Source organism: Oryctolagus cuniculus, unplaced genomic scaffold, assembly GCF_964237555.1.
Source record: "Oryctolagus cuniculus unplaced genomic scaffold, mOryCun1.1 SCAFFOLD_92, whole genome shotgun sequence".
Lineage (NCBI taxonomy): Eukaryota > Metazoa > Chordata > Mammalia > Lagomorpha > Leporidae > Oryctolagus > Oryctolagus cuniculus.
Window position 1 is genome coordinate 199,699 of NW_027208381.1, and position 22,930 is coordinate 222,628.

The following is a 22,930-nucleotide window of genomic DNA, read 5'->3' on the forward strand; positions in this document are numbered from 1 at the left end:
TAATCGTTAGCTGCTATTCCTACCATGTACAACATGTACATGTTTCAGAAGCCCTTACAGGAGGCTGTGACTGCTGTATCTCGAGCCGTCACGCAGGAGCAATACAAGGCTGCTTGCTCTCTCCTTCTCCAATCAATCTGATCCAGCGTATAGATACCCTGCCCCACGTCTACACCCCGTATCAGCAGGAAGTAGCCAGAAAGAAACCAGCGCCCCGCTTCCTTATCTATACTCAAAATCAGGATTGATGGAACAAGGACAGATGTCTCAGCCATTTTAAAAAACTCCTGGTTACTCATGCCTTCTTTCAAGAGACCAGTTTCATCTCACATCCTATTGTTCTCCCCTCCACCCCCCACCGCCTGCATTCTCCCCAGGTTTGGAAGCCAGGAGGCCAAACTTGAAGAACCTGCATAGAGATGCTCGTCTCCACCTGCTACCACCCACACCCACCATTAGCCCACCTAAGATTTAAAAAGGCCCTTCCTGCTGGGGTCTGGGCCTTCTGCCACGTGTTCAGTCTGTGTGCTCGCTGGCAGTTGGTCCAACTCTGGGAGTTTCTTTTCTTTGACTAAGTTTGATCTGGCTGTGAGTTTGTATTGTGACTGCTGTGGATCTGCACCCTTTCCCCTGCATTTGGTGCCCGTGTGAGGAGGCACTGCTCTGTTTAGTCTTTACTTCAGTGTTTGTATGACAATATGTCAGAAACAACCTGACGCTTGGCAGCTTCTGCAAGGTTCTGGCCTGTTCTGCAGTCTGTTTGGTGTGGGGAGCAACCCGGACTGGACTGAGTTACTGGAATTAAGACTTATTCTATGCATCTGCTCTCCCACAATATGGCGCTGGGAGAGGAGAAAACAGCTTCTACGCAGCTGCCTCTTGCCAACTTGAGTGATGACCTCCAGGAGCTGATCCTGCTCCTGATTGGAGGAGAGCAGCGTACTTGGCGTGTGGGCAGCCGAGTTGGGATTGGCGGAGGAGGACTATAAAAGAGGAGAGAGACGGCATGCACCAGGAACATCTAAGGGGAACATCTGAGGGAACACCTGTGCAGCCCCCGAGAGAACCGGCCGGCGGTGTGCCGCTCCCCCACGAAGACGGGGAGCGACATAATGGTGCCGTGACTCGGATATGAAGCCTAGGCAGGGTTCTGTGTCGTTCCTCCACGAAGAGGGGGAGCGACAGTTTGGTGTGTGTGCTGGGGGGGGGCAGTGCTGATAGTCAAAAAGCAGACTAATACTAGTAAAAATATGTTTCTCTGGGGTGTTTTGGATAGGATGCAAAGTGATGAAAAAACTTTTTTGCACTTAATGGTTGGGTTTTGAAAAATGGTTTTTTGGTTTTATTTATTTAAAAGACATAAAGGCACAGTACAGATAGTGACAGAGTGACGGGGGCCTGGGGTTCTTCCATCCACTGGTTCGCTCCCTAAATGATTGCCATTGCTAGGGCTCGCCAGAGCAAAAACCTTGAGCCTGGAATTCCATTGAGGTCTTCCGTGTTGGTGGGAGAGCTCGACTATAGAGACATCTGCTGCCTTGCTGGGCACATTAGCTGGAGGCTGGATCAGCAGTGGAACAGCTGGGACTCGAACCAGTGCCCGTATGGGATGCTGGCCTCACAGGCGGCGGTTCATCTGCTGTGCCTCAGTGCTAGCCCAAGTGAGGAGCAGGTTTGCAGACAGTTTCCGGGTTCATGGAAGTATCTACCTGTTGATTGTGAAGAGATGCATTCTGGTTTGGGATGGCTAGGGAAGTAGGAATGTAGAGTGAGATAAGTTGAAAGGAGTAGGGTTCTCTGTGACCTTCTGCCTTCTCCTGAGGTTTTCTGCTCATTTCTGTTCCTGCTGTCTCTTGGCCCTTGGATAATCAAAAGCATTTGTGTTTAAGGCTGAATACACAAGTACCTGAATCTGTTATCATGAGACACTGAATTGACAAAGGCTACCGAGTGTTCATGCACGCAATTTCCCTTTTTAAAGCTCTAGGATTATTGATTTAAGTTTCACATGGGTTTTAAATAGAGTGTGTATGACTTTAGTTAATATTTTAGCCCTCCAAATGTCCCATTTAATTGGATCTGGACTAGTTTTATACATGCCCGCATGTAAATTTTTAAGCTTTGCTAGTTTGTTCACAGTGCATAGATTCTCACACAGAGTTGTCATTTTGTTACCCAAGCCTAAATGTAATTTAGGTTTTAATTTGTCTCCTATTTAAGCCCAGATCTACTTTCGTTAAATCTAATTTCATGGCTTTTCCCAATTATCATATTCTTTTTATCTCTGATAAAATGAAATTTAATTGTGAAAACTAAAAGGTTTTGAAAAATAGTCACATCTTTAGATGGCACAGAGATCTCTGCCCATTGGTCAAAGTCTATATAATAAATATGTAATATAAAGCTTTTATATTGACTTCTACTTGATCTGCATTTTTCTTACAAGTACAATAAACTTTCTAATGTACTTGGTTTCATTTTTTGCTTACGAAGCTTTATGTGTCCTGCCTCTGTGTTTGCATAAGTGTTTGTAACTTTTTGTCACTCATTGACTGAAGCTATATTGGGGGACATGCCTGAAGAATGGCTTCCTTGTTGTTAAAATTTTCTTCATTTTGGCCAGCGCCGCGGCTCACTAGGCTAATCCTCCGCCTTGTGGCGCTGGCACACTGGGTTCTAGTCCCGGTCAGGGCGCCGGATTCCGTCCTGGTTGCCCCTCTTCCAGGCCAGCTCTCTGCTGTGGCCATGGAGTGCAGTGGAGGATGGCCCAAAGTACTTGGGCCCTACACCCCATGGGAGACCAGGATAAGTACCTGGCTCCTGCCATCGGATCAGCGCGATGCGCTGGCCGCAGCGCGCCGGCCGCGGCAGCCATTGGAGGGTGAACCAACGGCAAAGGAAGACCTTTCTCTCTGTCTCTCTCTCTCTCTCTGTCCACTCTGCCTGTCACAAAATTAAAAAAAAAAAAAGATTTATTCATTTGAAAGGGAGGATTACAGAGAGGCAGAGAGATTGAGAACGCTGGTTCATTCCCCAAAGGGCTGCAGTGGCCAGAGCTGTGCCGGTCCAAAGCTGGGATCCAGGGTTTCTTCTGGTCTCCCGTGTGGATGCAGGGCCCCGAGGATTTTAGCCATCTTATACTGCTTTTCCAGGTCATAGCATAGAGCTTGATTGGAAGTGGGACAGCCTGGACTCAAACCAGCACCCGTGGGGGATGCCAGCACTGCAGGCGGCGGCTTTACCAGTTTTGAAACAGCGCGGGCCCCGGGAATGGTTTCTTGAATTACGTGTGTGTGTGTGTGTGTGTGTGTGTGTGTGTGTTTGTGTGTGTGTATGAATAATAGAGCAAGGTTTTTAATCCACTGATTGACTCGCTGGATGACCACAATGGCCAGGCCAAAGCTAGGAGCCAAGAACCCAATCCAGATCTCCCACATGGATGGCAGGAGTCCAAGCACTGGGGTTGTCTTCTGCCCTCCCAGGTGCATTAGCAGGGAGCTGAATCAGAAGCCAAAGAGCCAGGATTCAAAACCTTAAGTCCCATATGGGAAGCTGGTGTCCCAAATGCAGCTTAACCCTCTGAACCACACCTCCAGATCCACTCAGATTTATCCAGTATCAGACAGAATCTACTTTGTATTACTGATCATTAATCTCCTTTTCACACAACATTTGCACTAGTAATGTCTCAGCAAATGCTGATAAATTGGTGTTTGGAAAGCAATATGGAAATAGATCTCAAGAATGCAAGGTGCAAAAGGAAGATTGAGCCAAGGGATCAGAAGATTGTTTCTCAGGTCCATAATTTATATCCTGCAAGAAAGTAGAATTAGCAGACAACAGGTATGCCCATGTGTTACGGAGTAACCCTTCCATGTTGTCTGTTGGCAAGGGTTTTTCATGAGGGGCTTTTCCATGAGCTTTCTGAAGTTCACATGCATGGATTTAAAAAATAAATTGCACCTGCAAGTGGCCCCAAGTGATGACCTGATTGGCAACAACCAGGAGAGTCAAGATATAAGTTTGAATCAAAATGTCATCACCAACAGCCGTACATCAACTCCCAAGAGAATCATGTTAAGAAAAAGACTCAATTTAAGCTCAAGTCCTAGTCCAAAACTGATTAACGAAAAGGTGAATTGCTCAGGAATGAAACCAGAAGCATGCAATATATTTCAATATGTGAAAAAAATTGCACCAAAGTAAATATGTAAATGTCATTTTCCACAAACTTCAGCAAATACTCTTGTACTTTTAATTGTTTTAATCTTTGTTGGAACATAAGCTCTCTGAGAAGGCAGAACATTTTGTTTTGTTCAACAGGGTGTTAGAAGTGCCTAGCACATAGTGTGTGCTCATAAACATCTGTCAGCTTTATTGAAACACAGAATTAGCCCCAAGCCTCGCGTTAAACACAGTTAGTTAGATGGTTCTATATTGAAAAACAGTGCAGTCCTAGGTGCAGAAAGAAATTTGTTCCAATTTTCTAATCTCGTGTAACAAGTCATCCCAGACGTTGTGGTTTAAATGGTACTTATTAATTTCCCAGTATTTGGGGGATGGCTGGGTGGTTCTTACTTGGAGTTCTTGTGTGTATAGTCTGGTGGTGGCTGGGCTGATGGTTCCTTCATCATGAGGCTGTTGAAAGCTGGCAGAAAGTAACCATTTCTTCCTCCAGGTGGTGTCTCCACTTGGCTCACTTCTGCTTCCTCACAACATGGGCAGTAGGAGTGATTTCTTACACCATAGCTGGATCCCCATAGAGCCAGTGTTAGGAGAGGCCCAGGTGGCAGCTGTCTTGCTGCCTTAGAAGCCTTAAGATCATTTATGCATGTTCCAGGAAGGAAAGGATTCATCTACTCACAGGATGTTAAACTCATGATGTTATTGACAAAGTGACCTTCTGAACAGAATGCCATGGAAAATATGGAGCAAATAGTGTTGAACGGTAATTAAGAGTGAAACGGTGTGTCTGGTTAGGTTGCCTTGGGCAAGCCCTGACTTCACCATACACCAGTTCTCTTTGACACATCTTGGCCATTTCAGGTTCAGTTTCTCACCCATAATAATGAATAAGCCCATTCAAATTGCATCGTTAGATTATTCTGCCATTAGGCATGTTTTGGTGGAACATTTTGAGACTCTTTGTAAAAGGAACATGGAAGCTAACATAATCAAACTAATTTGGAATATTGTTTTTCTTGTCACTTTGACCACTAAATAACTCTAAAAGTGGAATGAACCAGTGATTGGTTGGTCTTAAGTTTTAGGAATGTAGGGAGATGATCCTTCTTGTCTTTGGCCTTGGGTGCATGCATTATGGTGCAAAAATGCTACAAAATCATCCCATCCCTGACTTTCTTGAAGTTTACTATTAGATAAATTTATTACAGATCAGTCCTTACTGATATTTAGATCTCTGTTCTTTAATGCTAGAAGTGTACTCCTCAGTGAGCCTGAAGAAAATTCTACTTCTTTGCAATGAATTCTGCTACCACTCCAGATTCATCCTGTTAGCCATCTGATGCAACGTTGAATGAGTTTTCTGAATCAATGCTGGTTTCTTGGAAGCCAAACCATGTAAAGGCTTTCAAAGTTAGAACCTGTACCTATTGTTCTTATGAAGCCAGGCAGGGTCCGTTGATTGGCTTCTGGATAAGTGAAAGTGAAGAATTTGGAGATTGCTTTTGGGACCATTTCCTAATCTTATGCTGAAGCATCAGTTCTGTTTGTCCTAAGGTTATGTCAGGTAGTTAATAGATCTGCCTTCTCTTCATTTCACTTGATCTTAGACAGCAAGGCATTCTGATTGTTGAGCGTTATTGTGTTTTTATCTTTTTTCTTGTTATCTCTACATTCTTCTGTAATGATGGAGTGTCAGAAGAGGCTCACAGAAATAAAAATCAAAGGACTGTTTTCATTTTCTAGTACTACCTTGTAGATCGTCTGTTCACATAACCATCAGTATTCCACCTTCTTCTTGGCATATTATGAGGGAACCATGAAAGGTTTTAAAAACTCATAAGAGCATTCAAGTGCAAGTCATTCTTAACAATGGAAAGGAGATAGATGTTGTTGTTTTCCAGTTCTGAAGAAGGTAGACTTCCAAAATGTTTAAGGTGTGCTGGGAATATTATAGGAGATGAAGATCGACTTTTCTGCACCTGGTCGTGAATGTTTTTCAGACCAAGGATGTGATTTCTGTTCCTCCCGCCTCGTTCTTTTAAATGCTGTAGTTGTTTTCAGTCTTTCTCAGTGAATGTTCTTACTCCCATCTCCCCATACGTTCCACCCAGTATCCGTGTTGACCCACATTTTTTTGCCTTTAAAGAGAGTTACCATCAAGGAGGATGAGCAGACCAGAGTCATTGTTGTGGCCAGATTCATGAGGAGTGGTAGGAATCTAAATGATAATTGTGTACACACAGGTCACCATGGGTGCCTTGTGAATAGTATTTCCAATGTGGAATGAAGAGCATTACAGTCTTTTGATAGAACACAACACAACCAGAGTACTCAGATACAGTTGTCTCTAGAGATTCACATGTGGGAACTTACCACAAGAAGTGGTAGAAAAATGTGACTGCAAGGTCTTAGTGTAGGCTTTGAAAGTAACGTTCACAGTCATTTCAGTGTTGCTGATGGGAAAATTACTCATGAGGATACGCAGCATTTAGAATGAGTATTTTATAAAACCTAGTAACTCAAATTTCGAGACAATTTGTGATGCAGGAGTCATTCCAAGTATTATAGTGTCGTTGTCCATTCATGGAGACGTGCATGGAATCAGGAGCCTGAAAAGAGTGATGGTCTCTTTAAGATCCTTCAGTGGGGCAACCAAACTTTGCTTTCATTATGGAAACAGTTGTAAAGGACAGTTTCTTACTTCCCAAATTTCGTGTCATGGGGCTTCTTATTCATGTCAGTCATGAACTCTGGGAAGTGACAACAATCCCAGTTGTGAGTAAAAGGCCCATGGAAGTGACACAGATTTGGGAAAGCCGAGAATTTGTTTGGAAGTTGAGATAAAGAATGGACTCTGGGTATATCAGATGTTTCATACTTTGTTTTTAAAAACAGAATAGTTAACGTGTTTGTAGGAATAGATAGCATGTGAGGATTCAAACTTGACAACACACGTTAGATGTTTTTGTAAAAGCTGCTTTGGTTTTCAGTCGTTTACTCTATTTCACTGCCTTTCCACTCTTGTAAATTAACTATTCAACTGCTACACAGTCTTTATAACTTTATGTTTTACATAATTATAGTCTGTGCTGCTTCATAGTAAGACTGTACTCCACCCAAATTAGAAGCAGTCGAAGAAATTAATTCAATAGCAGTCAAATTCACGTAAGTGAATGCTGGAGGCTCAAGGATGTGTAAGTACTGATTTGGCAACATCTAATGCTGGAGGCTCAAGGATGTGTAAGTACTGATTTTGTGCTGCTGGCACAAAACTTCTCTTTATTTGTATTATTAGAAGGATATAGTATAAGTCTTTGTTAATGAAATCCTCAGAAAGGAGGTGATTAAATAGAACTAAGTACTTCCTCAACATACATACCACTTACTTGCTGATCGGTATCGGGAAATACTGAAACTGGCTTCTCATGAAACTTTTGGTCCCGCGGAACAAGGTCTTGTAGGTCCATCTTATTAAAGATTTGTTTAGTTGAAAGGCAGAGTTGACAGGGAGATCTTCCATCTGCTATTTCACTCCCCAAATGTCCACAATGGAAAGCGTTAGGCCAGGCCAAAGGCAGAAGCCTGGAACTGCATCCGGGTCTCCCAAAGTGGTGCATGGACCCAAACACTTAGGCCTCATCAACTGCTTTCACTGGCAGATTAGCTGGGAGATGGAATGAAGTGGAGCATTGGGACTCGAACCTGTGCTCACATGGGATGCTGGCATTGTGGGCTGCGGCTTAACTGACCGTGCCATAGTGCCAGGTCATATCAGGCCCATTTCTAAAACATTGGAGATCTTTTGGGAAGATCACTTCGGTCAGACCTGCTCGGTAAAGCAATCCCAACAGAGTTCCTTTCCTCTGCTGCTTCACTGCTCGACTGCCTGCAACTGCTGGGACTGGGCCAGGCCAAAGCTAGGAGCCGGGAACTCAGTCCAAGCCTCCCACGTTGGAGGAAGGGAACCAGATGATTGAGTCAACATCTACTGCCTCCATGTGTGTGCATTAGCAGGAAATTGAATCGAAACTGGTGCTTGGTCATGTATGGAATTTGGATTTCAAACCAGGATTTGGTTCCCAACTGCATCACGTACTCTAATCTGTCATTAAAAATGTTGTAATCTGTGTATGCCTTCATTCTCCTTCTGTTTTCTCCGTTGCAGCCTTACACTTCTAGTCATCTACGAGACCCTCATCCACCCAGTTTCCACCATTGCACCACCATCCCTCCTACTCTATGTTAGCTTCAACCTACTTGAGGGCCTACATACTTGCCTCCCACTCTGTCCTCTCTGTATATCCTCCCATTCCTTCTGGCCCACCACGTTGGACTCACTTTCCTCGTAACCTCGAACCCTTGGGGAGAGCCTCAGGTGGCCACTGGGCTCACAGCCCAAGAATGTCCAGAAGATTCTACTTGTTCTTCCTTCCTCATTGTACCCCCCACCCCATCCCAGCTTAGGTGGCAACTAAGGCAGGGATGCCTGTGCCTACCCATCTTCCAAGACTCCCTGTAGCACCTGCTCCTCAGCTGTCTACCTGGCCAGCCTGCACCCTTCCTTGGAGCTCTAGAGCCCCTCAGACCAGGATGGTTTCAGGCCCTTGCTGGGTGGGAGCTCATCCACCTACCCCTCTGGATGGGCAGTGGTTGTAGGTTTTGAGGCCACAGTGCATTTGGTATTATGTACTAGGAGCATAAGCACTACTAGCTGCATGGAGCTGAGGTCAACAGTGGGCTCCCAGCCATGTCCACCTTCTCAGTGCCCCCATAGCCGTGTATGGTGGCATCTCCAGCAATACACCGCCCCTCCCATCAGTGAGCAGACAGCCTCACGGGCTCCTGAGGGACCACGGCCACCAGCAGGTATGGTCTCTTATGTTTATTTATTTATCTCTCTCTCTCTCTCTCTCTCTCTCTATGTTTATTTATTTATCTCTCTCTCTCTCTCTCTCTCTCTCTGTGTGTGTGTGTGTGTGTGTGTGTGATTTTTTAAAAATAAGCATTAGTTGATGTTAAAACAGAGAAGGGAATGGTTGTTTTTCTGTCTTAAAAACTGTTCAAAAGAGAAAGAAGAAAACAGGCATGTACCAGTTCAAACAAGAACAGATCCCATAGATGGATCAATCCCTGTATTCCTGCAACTCCTGGAACATGACCAGGCTGAATCTGAGAACCAAGGCTTTGAAGCACAGTTCAGGTCTCCCAAGTGGGCAGATGTGAGATAACTACTGGAGTCAGCATCAGCTGTCTCACTGGAACCATGTTTGTAGGAAGCTGGAATCCCAGGATGAAACCCAGAATTAAACCCAGGCATTGTCTTATTGGACCTACATAGGCCTCTTCCTAGCCTCTTAACTGTTTGGCTAACCGCTGCAAGGATGGTTCCCCTCTTCTTTGTCCCCTTAGTGCATGCCTGTAAGGAATGAGTTCCTTACATTTTCATCCTGTAGTTACTAACTCAGTAATGTGCCAAGTACTTTACTGCTGTATTCTATCATTCTAATAATTGTCAAGATTTCTTCCATAAAAAAGGTTAAAAAGTGGAAGAAAGGAATCAGTTAAGGTTTTAAAATTTAATAAAAGAAGAAAAGTGTGACTCCACTGAACATTTGGCCAAATATATGATTCCAAGGTGAATGTGGATGCCTTTCTTGTCCTAATGAAACTGAAACAGTTGGGGCTGTCCTTTTGTTTGTACAACTTAGATTTGAGAGGCTGATGCCTGTGTCCTCAAAGTATGACATTTCAGTTGTCAAATGTAGCTACGCAAAGATTTCAGAAAATGATAACCTCGGGGAGTAGTAAATATGTGTGTCCCTGACAGCGGTTTCGTTTAGTTGTGTTTTGATGAGTGGAAACCATACATGAAAATTGATTGCAGGAAATAACTTATGATATCCTTGCTTTTAGTAACATACATATAAAGTAATGGAGATTTGATTTATGGTAACGATTCTACAATCATATATGTGGGCCTGACCTCTTTGATTTAAGCAGCTGCTGCATAGAGATGCAAGCACCTTCATTGAAGCATTGAAGTTAAAAGTCATGTTAGTATTCTTGTCTGCCACTTCTTAAATATATTCCTTTCTCTGTTGTGCCTGTGTAGTTATTGCACAGAGTGGGAGAAAATGATTTAGAAAGTGTTTCTTTTAGTTTCTGAAAGACAGTGTGTATAATTGTTGTCATTTCTTTGAATATTTGGCATAATTCACCTCTAAAACCATCAGGGAATAGAGAGCTATCTTTCAGAAGATTTTGCCAAACTAAAAATTCTATTGCTTTGATATTTATAAGAATCATTAATTCATTTCATCTTGTTTAAGCTTATAGTTTATAGCTTTCAGGGAAATGTATTATTTCAGATAAAGTGTTAAGTACATAAAGCTCAGCAGAATTTTAGCTCACTGTCTGTCTTAAAAATATTTATTTATTTATTAGAAATTCAGAGTTACAGAGAGATCTTCCATCTGCTGGTTTACTCACCAGATGGCCACAACGGCCAGGGCTGGACCAGGCTTGAGCCAGGAGCTTCCTCTGGGTCTCCCACGTGGGTGCAGAGGTGCAAGCACTTGGGCCATCTTCCACTGCTTTCCCAGGCCATAGCAGAGAGCTGGATCAGAAGAGGAGCAGCTGGGACCCAAACCATCACCTATATGGGATGCCAGTGTTGCAGGCAGCTTTACCTGCTACACCACAGCACTGGCCCCACTTACTATCCTTCTAATGTATATGTGGTGTGTGGCACCTCCATAATTTGTCTTCTCTTTTTCTTTATCATTGCAATAAAGATATATCAGTTTTGCTGACGCAGTTTTTGTGTTCACTAGTTTTTTGTTTTGTTTTCAATTTTAATCTGTTTCACTCTTTGACATATTAGTTGCTCCCTTATGCTTGGCTTAGTTTATTTTGCTGTTCTTTGTTATTTTTTTAAACTAAAAATTATTGTTGAATAGATATCTTTCTTCTCTTCTAATAAATGCCTTTATTGCTATGAATTTTACTCCAAATACTGCTTAAGTTGCATCTGTATAACTCTGATACATCTGCATTTTAAATTTTTTAAAGTTATATCCTTTTCTAATTTATCTTGAGACTTCCTCTTTGACTTAGGGATTTAGAAGTGTATCGTGGGGCCAGCACTGTGGCCTAGCATGTAAGGCTGCCACCTGCAATGCCAGCATCCTATATGGGCACCGCTTTGAGTCCCGATTGCTCCTTTTCGTATCCAGCTTTCTGGCCTGGGAAAACAGTAAAGATGGGCTATGTCCTTGGGCCCCTGCACCGCATGGGAGACCTGGCTCCCGGCTTCAGATTGGCTCAGCTCTGGCTGTTGCTGCCAATAGGGGAGTGAACCAGCAGATGGAAGACCTCTCTCTCTCTCTCTCTCTCTGCCTCTCCTTCTCTCTCTATGTAGCTCTGCCTTTCAAATAAAATAAATAAATCTTTAAAAAAAAGGAAGTGTGTTGTTTTACTCCAAGATTGGAAGTTTTCCAGCTATCTTTGTAGTATTAATTTATAAATTAAATAAATTTACATCTAATAACATTCTTTATAGCATTTAGTTTCTTTAAAAAAAAATTGAAAGTCTGTTTTATGATGAAGAAATGGGCTACATTGGTGAATTTCCTTACGGACTTAAAAAATGGGTCTTCTGTTATTTTTGGGTGCAGTATTCTAAAAACATCAGTTATACCCATTTGATTGAAAGTTTGATGCAATTCTTCAATATCCTTAACTGATTGTCTTCTAGTCCTATCTGTTACTAACTGATGCGTCAACAATTACAAATAAAATTGTAAATATTTCTATTTCTCTTTCGATTTTCGTCAACTTTGCATAGTGAAGTTATGTTGCTATGTAATATGCATGTAGAATCATTTTATTGTTTTTTTTTTAATTGCACCTTTGGGCAACATGCCATGACCCTTCTAACTCCTTCTAATTTTCTCTGCTCCAAATTGTACTTTCTCTAGTATTAATACAGTCGTTCAGATTTTTTGGATTAATGTTGCACAGGATGTATTTATTTACCCCTTTTACTACTTTATCTATTTCGATGTATTTGAAGTAAGTTTGTCATAGACAGCATCAGGAGGGGTCATTTAAAATAAAATCCTTTCTGAAAATTTCTCTCCTTCACTTGCTGTGTTTAGGCCAGCTGCATTCAACATACTCATTGATAGTTTTGGATTTAGCCCAATTTCATCATCTGTTTTTTGACATTGAACTCTTTTATTTCAGTTTCTCCTTTCTTGCTGTCAGGTGACTTGCATGGTTTTTCATTCCATTTTAATTTATCAGTTGTGATGTATACATTATCTGTTTCTATAGATTGTTAGTGACTGCCCTCAGAAGTATAACACACACTTTCTTTTTCATAGGCTCGTAACAGTTTTGCCGTATCAGGGAGAAATTTTACCATCAGGTAGGTCCTTTCTTTTCTCTTCTATGTCATAGTTTTCTTACATATTCCACATATCCCAACAATCCACATTAAAAATTCATCAGGTGAATGTTATAATTTTTGGTTCAATCATTGAATCAATTTTGTTTTAAAAGATTTATTTATTTTACTTGAAAGTCACAGTTACACAGAGGGAGAGAAGGAGAGATCAGAGAGAGAGAGAGAGAGAGAGAGAGAGGTCTTCCATCCTTCCATCCCCTGGTTCACTCCCCGAGGACTGCAATGGCCAGAGCTGCCCCAATCTGAAGCCAAGAGCCAGGAGCTTCTTCCAGGTCCCCCATATGGGTGCCGGGGCCCAAGGACTTGAGCCATCTCCTACAGCTTTCCCAGGTCATAGTAGAAAGCTGGTCGGAAGTGGAACAACCGGGTCTCAAACCAGTGCCCATATGGGATGCCGGCACTGTAGGAGGCAGCTTTATCTGCTATGCCACAGCACCGGCCCTCATTGAATCCATTTTAAAAACCTATTGGGGCCGGCACTGTGGTGCAGTGGGTTAAGTCTCAGAGAACGTGGCGGTGAGACGGTGTCACTAGTCAGGGTTAGGGCCTGGAACTCTTCCTCTCCTGCAGTGGAAGGCTGTGTCTTTAACTGTCAGTGTGATGACATCCGCCTTCCCAGAATGCACCTGTCACATCCAGGTCCAGGATGCGTGCTCGCACCCCAACACATTCGTGGAGCTACTCGGAGGGCGCACCAGCCGGAAGGAGCTGCACCTCCAGCGCGGATGAAGGCTGCCGTTTTCTCTCTTTCTCCGCGGAGCGCTGCACACCGGGAGCCAGGGACCGCTTGTGCGTGCTTTTCCCTGTGCAGAGCCGTCCACCTTGGTGCTTTCCTGCTCTCTATCTCCGACGTGTGCATGGACCAACCAAACCGTAGGTACCATTTTCGTTTTTTTCTCTTTTTCTTGTCCACGGGCAGTTCTTTGGCCCGCTCTTGTTGAGCATTTCTCTGTGCGGGGCAGCCCATCCTGGGCCTGAATGTGTGTGTGTGTTTCCTGGGTGCTACATAACCTCCTTCCTATTTGCACGTGGGGCCGGTCTGCATTTTGTGTTTCTGTCTTGGAAGGAGACAAGAGCCTGCACCAAATTTAATATAATCTGGGTTCTGGTTCGAGTCTCGGCTGCTCCACTTCCTATCCAGCTCCTGCTAGTGCCCCTGGGAAAGCAGCGGAGGATGGCCCCAGTACCTGGGCCACTACACCCACATAGGAGACAGGGGTAGAGACAGGCTCCTGGCTTCGCCCTTGCCCCTGGCCTGGACATTCTGGCCATCTGGGGAGTGAACCAGCAGGTGGAAGACCTTTCTCTCAGTCTCTCCCTCTCTAACCATGACTTTCAAATAAGTAAATAAATAAATCTTCAAAATCATTAATATGTTCATGGCCCACATAGTAGAACTCTGGGAAGTAAGCTCATGAAGAGTGAGGAGACTTTTCCCATCCCGCTCCTCTCCAGAGCCCCTGATGGAGGTTGGGATTCTCTGCCCCTGCTGCTTTGTCTAAAATTTTGGTCCGGAGTGATTTACCCTGTGAGCTCTTTTCTCCGACCAGGCTAGGAAAAGTTTTTGTTTTTGTTTTGAGTTTGTGCAGTGTTTTTTCACTTGTTATGCATATGAACTGATGATCTACAAGCTCCTTAGTGTGCTGGACTAGATGCCAGCGAGGTTATTTTATGTTCATGCCTGGTAACATCTTATTGAAAGTTGGACATTGTATTAAAAACTTATGAAGGCTCAGAATGATAATCTCATTGCCCAGAGATAATTCACTCTATCATAGACCAGGCAAATAGCATGAGGGTCATAACTCAATCTTTTGGGGTGGCCCTGGCTCGAGTCTGCATTTCCTTCCTTAGAAGAGTCTGGCTTCGTCTCCACCCCTAGGCTGTGGACCTCCAGGGATCCCAAGTGAAAATCAGCGACGTTTACCAATGCCTCCTGATGGCTGATTCTCAGAACCGTAAGTTGGCCTCTTACTAAAATGACCAAAACCTGCACTCCTCTTTCCCATTCTTTCTTCCCCTCTACTTCTTAGTCTGTTAACCTAATGTTGTAGTAGGAAAACTGGCATCTGGTCTGCTTGTCTTTTACTGTGACCTGCTGTTCTCCGGGATTTTGGTCCCTCAAGGTCTAGATGCTGGAAACTGGCAGTTAGCCTAGTGGCTCAAATGCCCACATCCCATGTCACGGTATCTAGTTTTGATTGCTGGCTCTGGCTCCTGGCTTCAGCTTCCTTTCAAGGCAGACCCAGGGAGGCAGTGATAATGGCTCAAATAATTGTTTTTTTTTTTTTTCTACTCACAAGGGAGACTTGGATGGAGATACTGGTTCCCAGCTTCATCCTTGGCTGCTGTGGACATTTGGTGAATAAACCAATGGGTGGGAGTTCTCCCAGCTCCCTGAAATAAGTAAACATCACCATTGAAAAGATCTGGATGTTTTCATTGGCCCAAACTCCACCTTTTGTTCCCCTGGTTCTGATATGTGGAAAGCTCTGCCTGGGTAATGATCTTCCCTTGGCTTCTGGTCCATTCTCTGGCTGGCTTCTCAGCTCCTTGCTTCAGACCAAAGTGGCTACTGCCAGTGGGAAGCACCTCACACCATTCTCCATGGGACTGTGGCCCTCAACTCCTGGATCTTTCAGTAGCTCCCAAATAACCTGCAACCAGATGCTTTTGTTTCATGCAGTTTTTCTGGTTGTTGTTCTTGGAAATGTTGGTCTTAGTAGAAAGGGAAGACCTGGGACAACTTATGAGAAGTAAAGTTGCAGACAGGTGCTCCTAGCAACTGTGAGATAAACAGAAGTGGTATAAAGAGCCCAGAGGGCAGTGTTGGCCATCCAAGTAATGAGATGACCCCTGGCTATAATTGAGGTTGTGTTTCTCTGTCCATCAGAATTGTTGGCATTCTCTTGTGTCTAGAGATGACACTACTGCCTCCTTTACCCAGAGTCATCCCTGGGAGAGAAAAGGGGGCAGCTTTCTAACAGATCATGTTCGGGTGGCCTCTTGGGCATGGGCTAGTAAGGAATTCTTAGGAAAGGGCCAAGGCAGGGCTTAACCTGTGGCCCAGGGTAGCTCCAGTGTCAGTGCTGGAACCTGCTGCTAACAACTCACAAGAGCCTACGGTGTGTTTATGTGTGGTCACTTTAGTACATTGTACGGGCCACGTACACCATGGAGATCCACAGGCACTATAAACCAGGGCTTTGTTTTACGCAGATGCTGGTTGTAAAACTTGAATCAGGGAACGGCCACCCAGGAGGGATGTGTGGCAGTGGGGGTGGGGCCAGATTCAAGCCCTTTGGGTCAATAGATACTGGGGGCTGACTCAATAATGATTGGCTCTGTGTTCATGTGTGTGTGTGTGTGTGTGTGTGTGTGTGTGTGTTTTATCATTTAGTTCTCACTACACCATGAAATCAGATAGTAGAGACTAGGAGAATTTCTGTTCCCTGCTTCAGTCCACATTGCAACCTGGGTCGCTGTGATCCCCTTCATCTTCATCCTTAACCACAGCACCTGTAGCAGTACAGGGCGGGAGGACTGAGCCCAGGCTAGTTTCCGGTCGCTGAGGGCAGACAGTGCAGTGTGGCAGAGACCAAGGACCCGTGTGGCCCTGAGCATACACTCGGCCCATATAAGAAGTGCAAACAGGATTCTGAGCCCAAGCAGCATGGAGAGAACAGAGGGATCTGAGAAAAATTGTCCTTGGTTGCTTATTGTTCTTGCACCTTGTTGTCATGCCCCTGTCCTGAACAAACCCCACCACCTGTTTTCTCTGTTTCTATACCCAGACGGCACAGCACAGGTGATGAAAACTCGCACAACAGAGCAGATTGCCGCATTCTAAATTCCTGATCACCAATCTCCAAGACAGCAGGGGTCCTACCAGAACTTGTGGGCTGACTTTTCCTTTACTATCCCTAGAAAGTTTTCACACTTTTAATGTGCGGAAGCATGCCTCTTCTCCCTCACTCAGTAATTCTAAAGTCGAACTTTCCTGTTTATTTTGCAGTATCTATAAATTCACGTAATGGGGTGAGACCCAGTACAGAGAGGGTCCCTGGACCCTGTATCCAGTCTCCTGCAGAACCAGCCTCTTGCAGAGTTACAGTACAGTTCCAAAGCCAGGAGACCACAATGGGCACAACCAAGGGAGAGAATGTTTTGGACCTCACAAGACTTCACGTCATCCTCATAGAGCCACACCCATTTCCTCTGACAGGCTCCAGTCTGTCCCACAGCTCCATGACTGAGTCACATCCTGAATGTCATTTGTGTGCAGTCACACAGAGTAGGTGCCCCAGGGACTGGGTTTTATCAGTCAGCATGGGTCTCTGGAGATTCCTATAGGCCACTGTGCGTACACATAGTTCCTGTAGGTCACCGTGTGTACCCATAGTTCCTATAGGTCACTGTGTATTCATAGTTCCTGTAGGTCAGTGTGTGTATCCATAGTTCCTATAGGTCACTGTGCATACCCATAGTTCCTATAGGTCACTGTGCATACCCATAGTTCCTATAGGTCACTGTGCATACCCATAGTTCCTGTAGGTCACTGTGCATATCCATAGTTCCTATAGGTCACCGTGTGTACCCATAGTTCCTGTAGGTCCCTGTGTGTACCCATAGTTCCTATAGGTCCCTGTGTGTATCCATAGTTCCTATAGGTCCCTGTGTATCCATAGTTTCTATATGTCACTGTGCATACCCATAGTTCCTATAGGTCACTGTGTGTACCCATAGTTCCATCCTTTGTATTAACATCCGTGGGATGGATGGTCTGGTATTGCCCACTAAGGTCCATCAGGGTTGATTCCAGTTCTTGCCTATTAAAAATTAAGCTGCTGTAGACATGAAGTATTTTACATGAATGTAGGAATTAATTTTTGAGGGATAAAAACCTCTGGCACTTTAATTTAATTTATTATTAATTTAGTGTTGAGAGACTACCAAGCTGGTTGCCCGTGTAGCTGTACCATTTCATAGTCTCATTAGCAAGGTAGGGTTGATCCAGTTTCTCCACATCCTTGCTAGCATTGCATATTTTAAGTGATTTTTATTTGAGCCAATTTGATAGGTCTATACTGACATCCCAGGGTGGTTTGTACTTGCATTTCCCTCATGGGTAATGACATGGAACATCTTTTCATGGGCATATATGCCGACTGCATACTTCTTAGGTGGAATGTGTGTTTTCTAACTGGATTGCTATTTTACTGTTCAGTTGTGAGAGTCTTTTACATTTTCTAGATACTAGTCCTTTGTCATCTGTGTTGTTTGTAAATACATGTCTTAAAGTATTTACCTCATTCTTTTTTTACATTTTTTAAAATTTATTTGACGGGTAGAGTTATAGACAGTGAGTGAGACAGACAGAGAGAAAGATCCTCCTTCCGTTGGTTCACTCCCCAAATGGCCACTACGGCCGGCGCTGCACCGATCCGAAGCCAGGAGCCAGGTGCTTCCTCCTGGTCTCCCATGCGGGTGCAGGGCCCAAGCACTTAGGCCATCCTCCACTGCACTCCCAGGCCACTGCAGAGAGCTGGACTGGAAGAGGAGCAACCGGGACTGGAACCCGGCACCCATACAGGATGCCGGTGCTGCAGGCAGAGGATTAACCCAGTGAGCCATGGTGCCGGCCCCTACCTCATTCTTTACTGCTTTATAGTTTTCTGGACATTTTGTCATTTTATATTTAAGTTTGTGATTCATTTTGAGCTCCGTTTTAAACAAGCTGTGAGACTTAGGTTGAGTTTAATTGTTTTCCTCTGGGTAGCCTGTTGCTCCAGGACTATTTGTTAAAAATCTTACCTTTATCGCTTCTTGGCCTTTTCACTGAGATCAAGTGTAAAAAGTCGACCTTTCTGCTGTCGACTTGCTCTTCACTTTTGTCAAAATAAGTTGAACATCTTTGCTTTATTTCTTAGTTCCCTATTCTCTTCTCATCGTCTATCCACGTACCCATCTACATACACCACACAGTTTTCTTACTTTAGCTGTTTCTTGAAACCAGATTTATTTATTTATTTGTTTGTTTGTTTGTTTGTTTTGAAAGATTTATTTGAGAGGCAGAGTTTCAGACAGAGAGGTCCTCCATCTGCTGGTTCACTCCCCAAATGGCCTCAACGGGTGGAGCTGGGCTGATCAGAAGGCAGAAGCCAGGAGCTTCCTCTGGGTCTCCCATGTGGGTGTAGGGACCCAAACACCTGGGATATCTTCTACTGCTTTCCTAGGTCATCAGCAGGGAGCTGGGTCAGAAGTGGAGCAGCTGAGACTCGAACTGGTGCCCATACGGGATGTGGGCACTGCATCCTGAACCAGGCTGCATTAGGAAGCTGGACTGGAGGTGCAGGTGGCAGAACGCAAGCCTGCCCTCTTATATGGGGTGGCTGTGTCCCTAGTGTGCCTTAACCCACTGTGCGATAAACGTGCCCTGGATTATGAAATCCTCTGTGTGGTTGACCTCTCTGCTCTGGTCGGAAAAGGTGTAGATGCTGCCTAGTTACTGCTACATAAGGGGTAGAGGTCCACATTCCCTGCTCAGCCTCCATTGAGATCCAAAATTGGTGAATTCTTTGTTACTTGTGCTTGGACATGGAAGTTCCAGCTCCTCCCTGGGTCCTAACGGACACCACGATGTGGGGCAGGGGGAGGGGGGTTGCTCATTACCCCTGATGGGTAGTCATAAAAGTCTGGTTTCCCACCACGATGCCTCTGACGCTGCCCTGGCAGTTATGGATGGAGAGGGCTGATTTTCATCCTTCCCTTCTCTGTGAGCGCCCTAGTTGGAGACAAGCCTCACTTGAGTGCCACAAAGGTGGACGTCTAAGCTTGCCTCTTGGTTTTTGTTGGTGCAGGTGAGGGTGGACCATGGTCCTTTCTCTGTAATTTTTGCCGTAGTGAAACAGTTATTACCCAGTTTTCTGTCTTGCAAGACTGCATGTTTCCTAGTACTTTGGATACAGAGAATAGTACTCTGCTGGAGGGGCTGCTCTGTGCCCCTTGGTGTTGCCCAGTTGTGTGCTTCTTCAGCTCCGAGTCCAGGATATAAGAGAGAAATAGAAAACCTGGGGGGTTCATCTGACATGTGTTCCTCACAGCCTAAGGTCCAGCCAGTCTCCTTCCATCTCTCCACCTTCCAGAGTCTTCTATTTTCCCTATGTGATATCCAGGGCTCCAAGTTGTCATTGGGGGGCGGGAAGGCACATCTGCTCTGCCATGTAGAAGCCGAAGTCCTGGCTCAAGTCGTTTTATTCCGGATCCATTACACAGAAATAAACCACATTGAAATTATAGCTTCTGTATAATTTGCTTGTCTTCCCAGATCTGCCAGTGACTTGCATCTGCATTCTCTCTCTCTCTCTCTCTCTCTCTCTCTCTCTCTGTGTGTGTGTGTGTGTGTGTGTCTCAATTTCCTTGCAGTATGGGAGACGTCTCTCGCAGGAGCTAAAGCCACAGCTCATATTGAATAATAGATTCTATTCAGTTCTGCTTCCCTGGGAGCATTGGAACACATTAATTATATGTACTCTCTCTTATCCATAGCTTCATCCTGTTAACTAGATTTTCCCATTGGCTTTTAAAATTGTGTTCAAGCTCTTCCATTAAGTACAAGTCAAATCCTAGCCACAAATTCCTTCTAGCAATTGCGGTGTCTCCCTGCTTCGTTCATTGAACTTCTCAAAATGTTCTCATTTATTCATCCCCCATTCATTCCTCAACTACTCCAGTGTGGTTTTGGTTCCCATAATTTCACATCCAGTTAACTCTGCTGAAGAGAGATATTTCTTAGTGCCCTCTTTCTTCTATTAAATGTTAAAAATGTAGATTTTCCATCTGCTGGTTCACTTTCCTAAATATCTACAACAGCCAGGGCTGGGGCTGGGTCAGGCCAAGTCCAGGATCCAGGGACTTCCTCTGGGTCTCCCTTGCGGGGGGTAGCAGGGGCTCAAGTACATGACCCATCATGTGCCACATCCCAGGGTGTGGGTGTGTGTTAGCAGGGAGCTGGGTGGGACGTGGAATCGTCAGACTTGCAGCAGGCACTCGGATACGGCACACAGGAGCCTGAAGAAGTGCCTTGACCCGCCCATCGAACGCCCACCTGCTCTGCTTCTCAAACTCTCAGCAACATCTTTGGTATAATGGTCACTCGTGGTTCTCGAAGCACTCTTCCCTTGGCTTCCACACGACAGCATTTTCCTGGCGTTTCCTCTACTTCTCTGGACACGTCTTCTCTGTTTATTCTCTGAACTCCTTCTTTCTACGCAGCAAGCGGACGTTGGCGTTCTCAGAATTCAATCACAGGCTCTCATTTCTCAACTCACTCAGATTTTTCTTCCTGGACATTCTCTTACACAACATGACTTTTGGTTATCATCAATAGGCAGACAGCATACATCTCTCCTCTGAGTTTCAGACTTGCAATACATATCTCCTCTTAGAAGCCTGCAAGTCCCTGCAAACCAATCTGTCCAGAACTGAGATCAAAATCTCCTGAGAGCAGACCTCCACCCTCTTCTCCATCACATACCCTTCCCCTGCTCTCTGAGTCAGTGAATGGCCGCATCACCCACTGAATTACAAGAGGAGGAATCTGTGTGGGGATCTGATTCGAGGTCCTCCTCTCCATTGTCTCCCGTGGTCAACACATCAGCACACGGCTGACTTTATCTTCTAAATAACTTACCGTCCTGTTGCCTTGTCTCTCGTCCCAGCACACTGACTCAAGAGATCATCCCCCTCTCCTACCATGGACATTGGCATAGCTGCCTCAGCCTCCCCTGCACCTGCCCTTGCTCCTCGCCAAGCTGGCTGCCACTCTGCAGCCAAAATTTTTTTTTTTTTTCAGAATTCAGATCTCTCTCTCTCCCCTCTTTCCCTCTCTTTCTGCCTTGCCAATATTCTTAAAAAAGAGGCAGTTCCTTTTGTATTTGGCTCTAAATTCCCAGTCTCATTTTGTACAGTTTCACTGCAGTTTCTGCTTCAGCCACTCTGGCCTTTCAGTGACCATGATGCCCCGTGATACTCCTGCTCCAGGGCAGGGTTCTCTGTGAGACCCGAGTCTCAAACCGGTGCCCATATGGGATGCTGGCACTGCAGGTGGCAACTTTACCTGCTATGCCACAGCTCCAGCCCCCATTGAATCCATTTTATAAACCTCTTGGGGCCGGCACTGTGGTGCAATGGGTTAAGTCTCTGCCTGAGGCGCTGGCATCCCATATGGGTGCCAGTTTGAGTCCTGGCTGCTCCACTTCCGGTCCAGCTCTCTGCTGTGTCCTGGGAAAGCAGAAGATGACCCAGGTGCCTTGGCCCCTGCACCCGTGTGGGAGACCTGGAAGAAGCTCCTGGCTCCTGGCTTCAGATCAGTACAGCTCTGGCTATTGTGGCCATTTGAGGAGTTAACCAGAGGATGGAAGACCTTCCTCTCTGTCTCTTCATCTCACTGTCTGTAACTCTAACTCTCAAATAAATAAATAAATCTTGTAAAGTAAAAACCTGTTATATTTGTCAGTTGTCTATTCCTAGAATTCTAGTGGCCTGAATTCTTCATTGTGGTCACGCAGATCACCAAAACTCTGTTCATCTTTTCCTCCCACTCTTTTTTTTTCTTTTCTTTTCTCTCTGTTATCATTCTCTGCTTCATCCAACGAATTTTACATTTTGGTTGTTAATTTTTTTTCAGTTCCAAAACTCCTATTTGATTCTTCCTACACATTCTTATTTGCTAGCCTTCTGATTTGTCATTTTTTTTTTCAAGAGTGTTTACTATTGCTTGTTGGGCCATTTGCACAATAGCTGTGCCACTGTCTCTACCAAGTCATTTTAACATCTGTGTTATCTTGGCGTCTGTGCCTGTTAATAATAGTCTTTTCCCACTCAGGTTGAGAGTTTCCTGAATCTCCAGTGCTGCATAATCCAGGATTGTTTCCTGAATATTACAAATATTATATTTTGTACTCTGGGTCGTTTTTAAAGGCGGATAACCAGGCTGCATTTCTACCGCAAGCTTCAACTCATTTTCTTTGGACTGTGATTCAGATTTAGCCCACATGTGTGCCACCTTGTGGTCAGTCTGAGACTTGGGCAATGATTCGTTGGTTGATTTAGTTCTAAATCTCTTGTACACTCAGCAGAATCAGATCCCTTCATGGCCAGCTTGAAGGTGAGTCCATGAGTTGTTGAATACTTTTATGGAGTTTCTTTTCTTCCTATTTGCTCAATTCATGGTCTGTCAGATACAGTATATACATTTTTAAATTCATTTATTTT

General features: G+C 44.6%; 1 protein-coding gene across 21 annotated transcripts in view; it reads left to right on the top strand.

The window, feature by feature from the left end:
* Nucleotides 1–22,930, top strand: part of LOC127485578 (uncharacterized) — a 90,707-nt gene that overhangs the window by 10,417 nt on the left and 57,360 nt on the right. For 8 of the 21 annotated variants that reach the window (XR_011386129.1, XR_011386130.1, XM_070067849.1 and 5 more), the window contains 2 exons: nt 12,573–12,616; nt 13,295–13,528. Coding sequence is in view for 10 of the 21 variants with exons in the window: in XM_070067849.1 (XP_069923950.1) it covers nt 12,573–12,616; nt 13,295–13,528 (278 nt within the window). In the remaining 11 variants the exon portion in view is untranslated. Of the gene's footprint in view, nt 1–2,697; nt 9,052–12,572; nt 12,617–13,274; nt 13,533–14,509; nt 14,614–22,930 lie in introns of those variants that run through there. The other 13 variants (XR_011386133.1, XR_011386131.1, XR_011386132.1 and 10 more) reach the window with 6 other exon arrangements.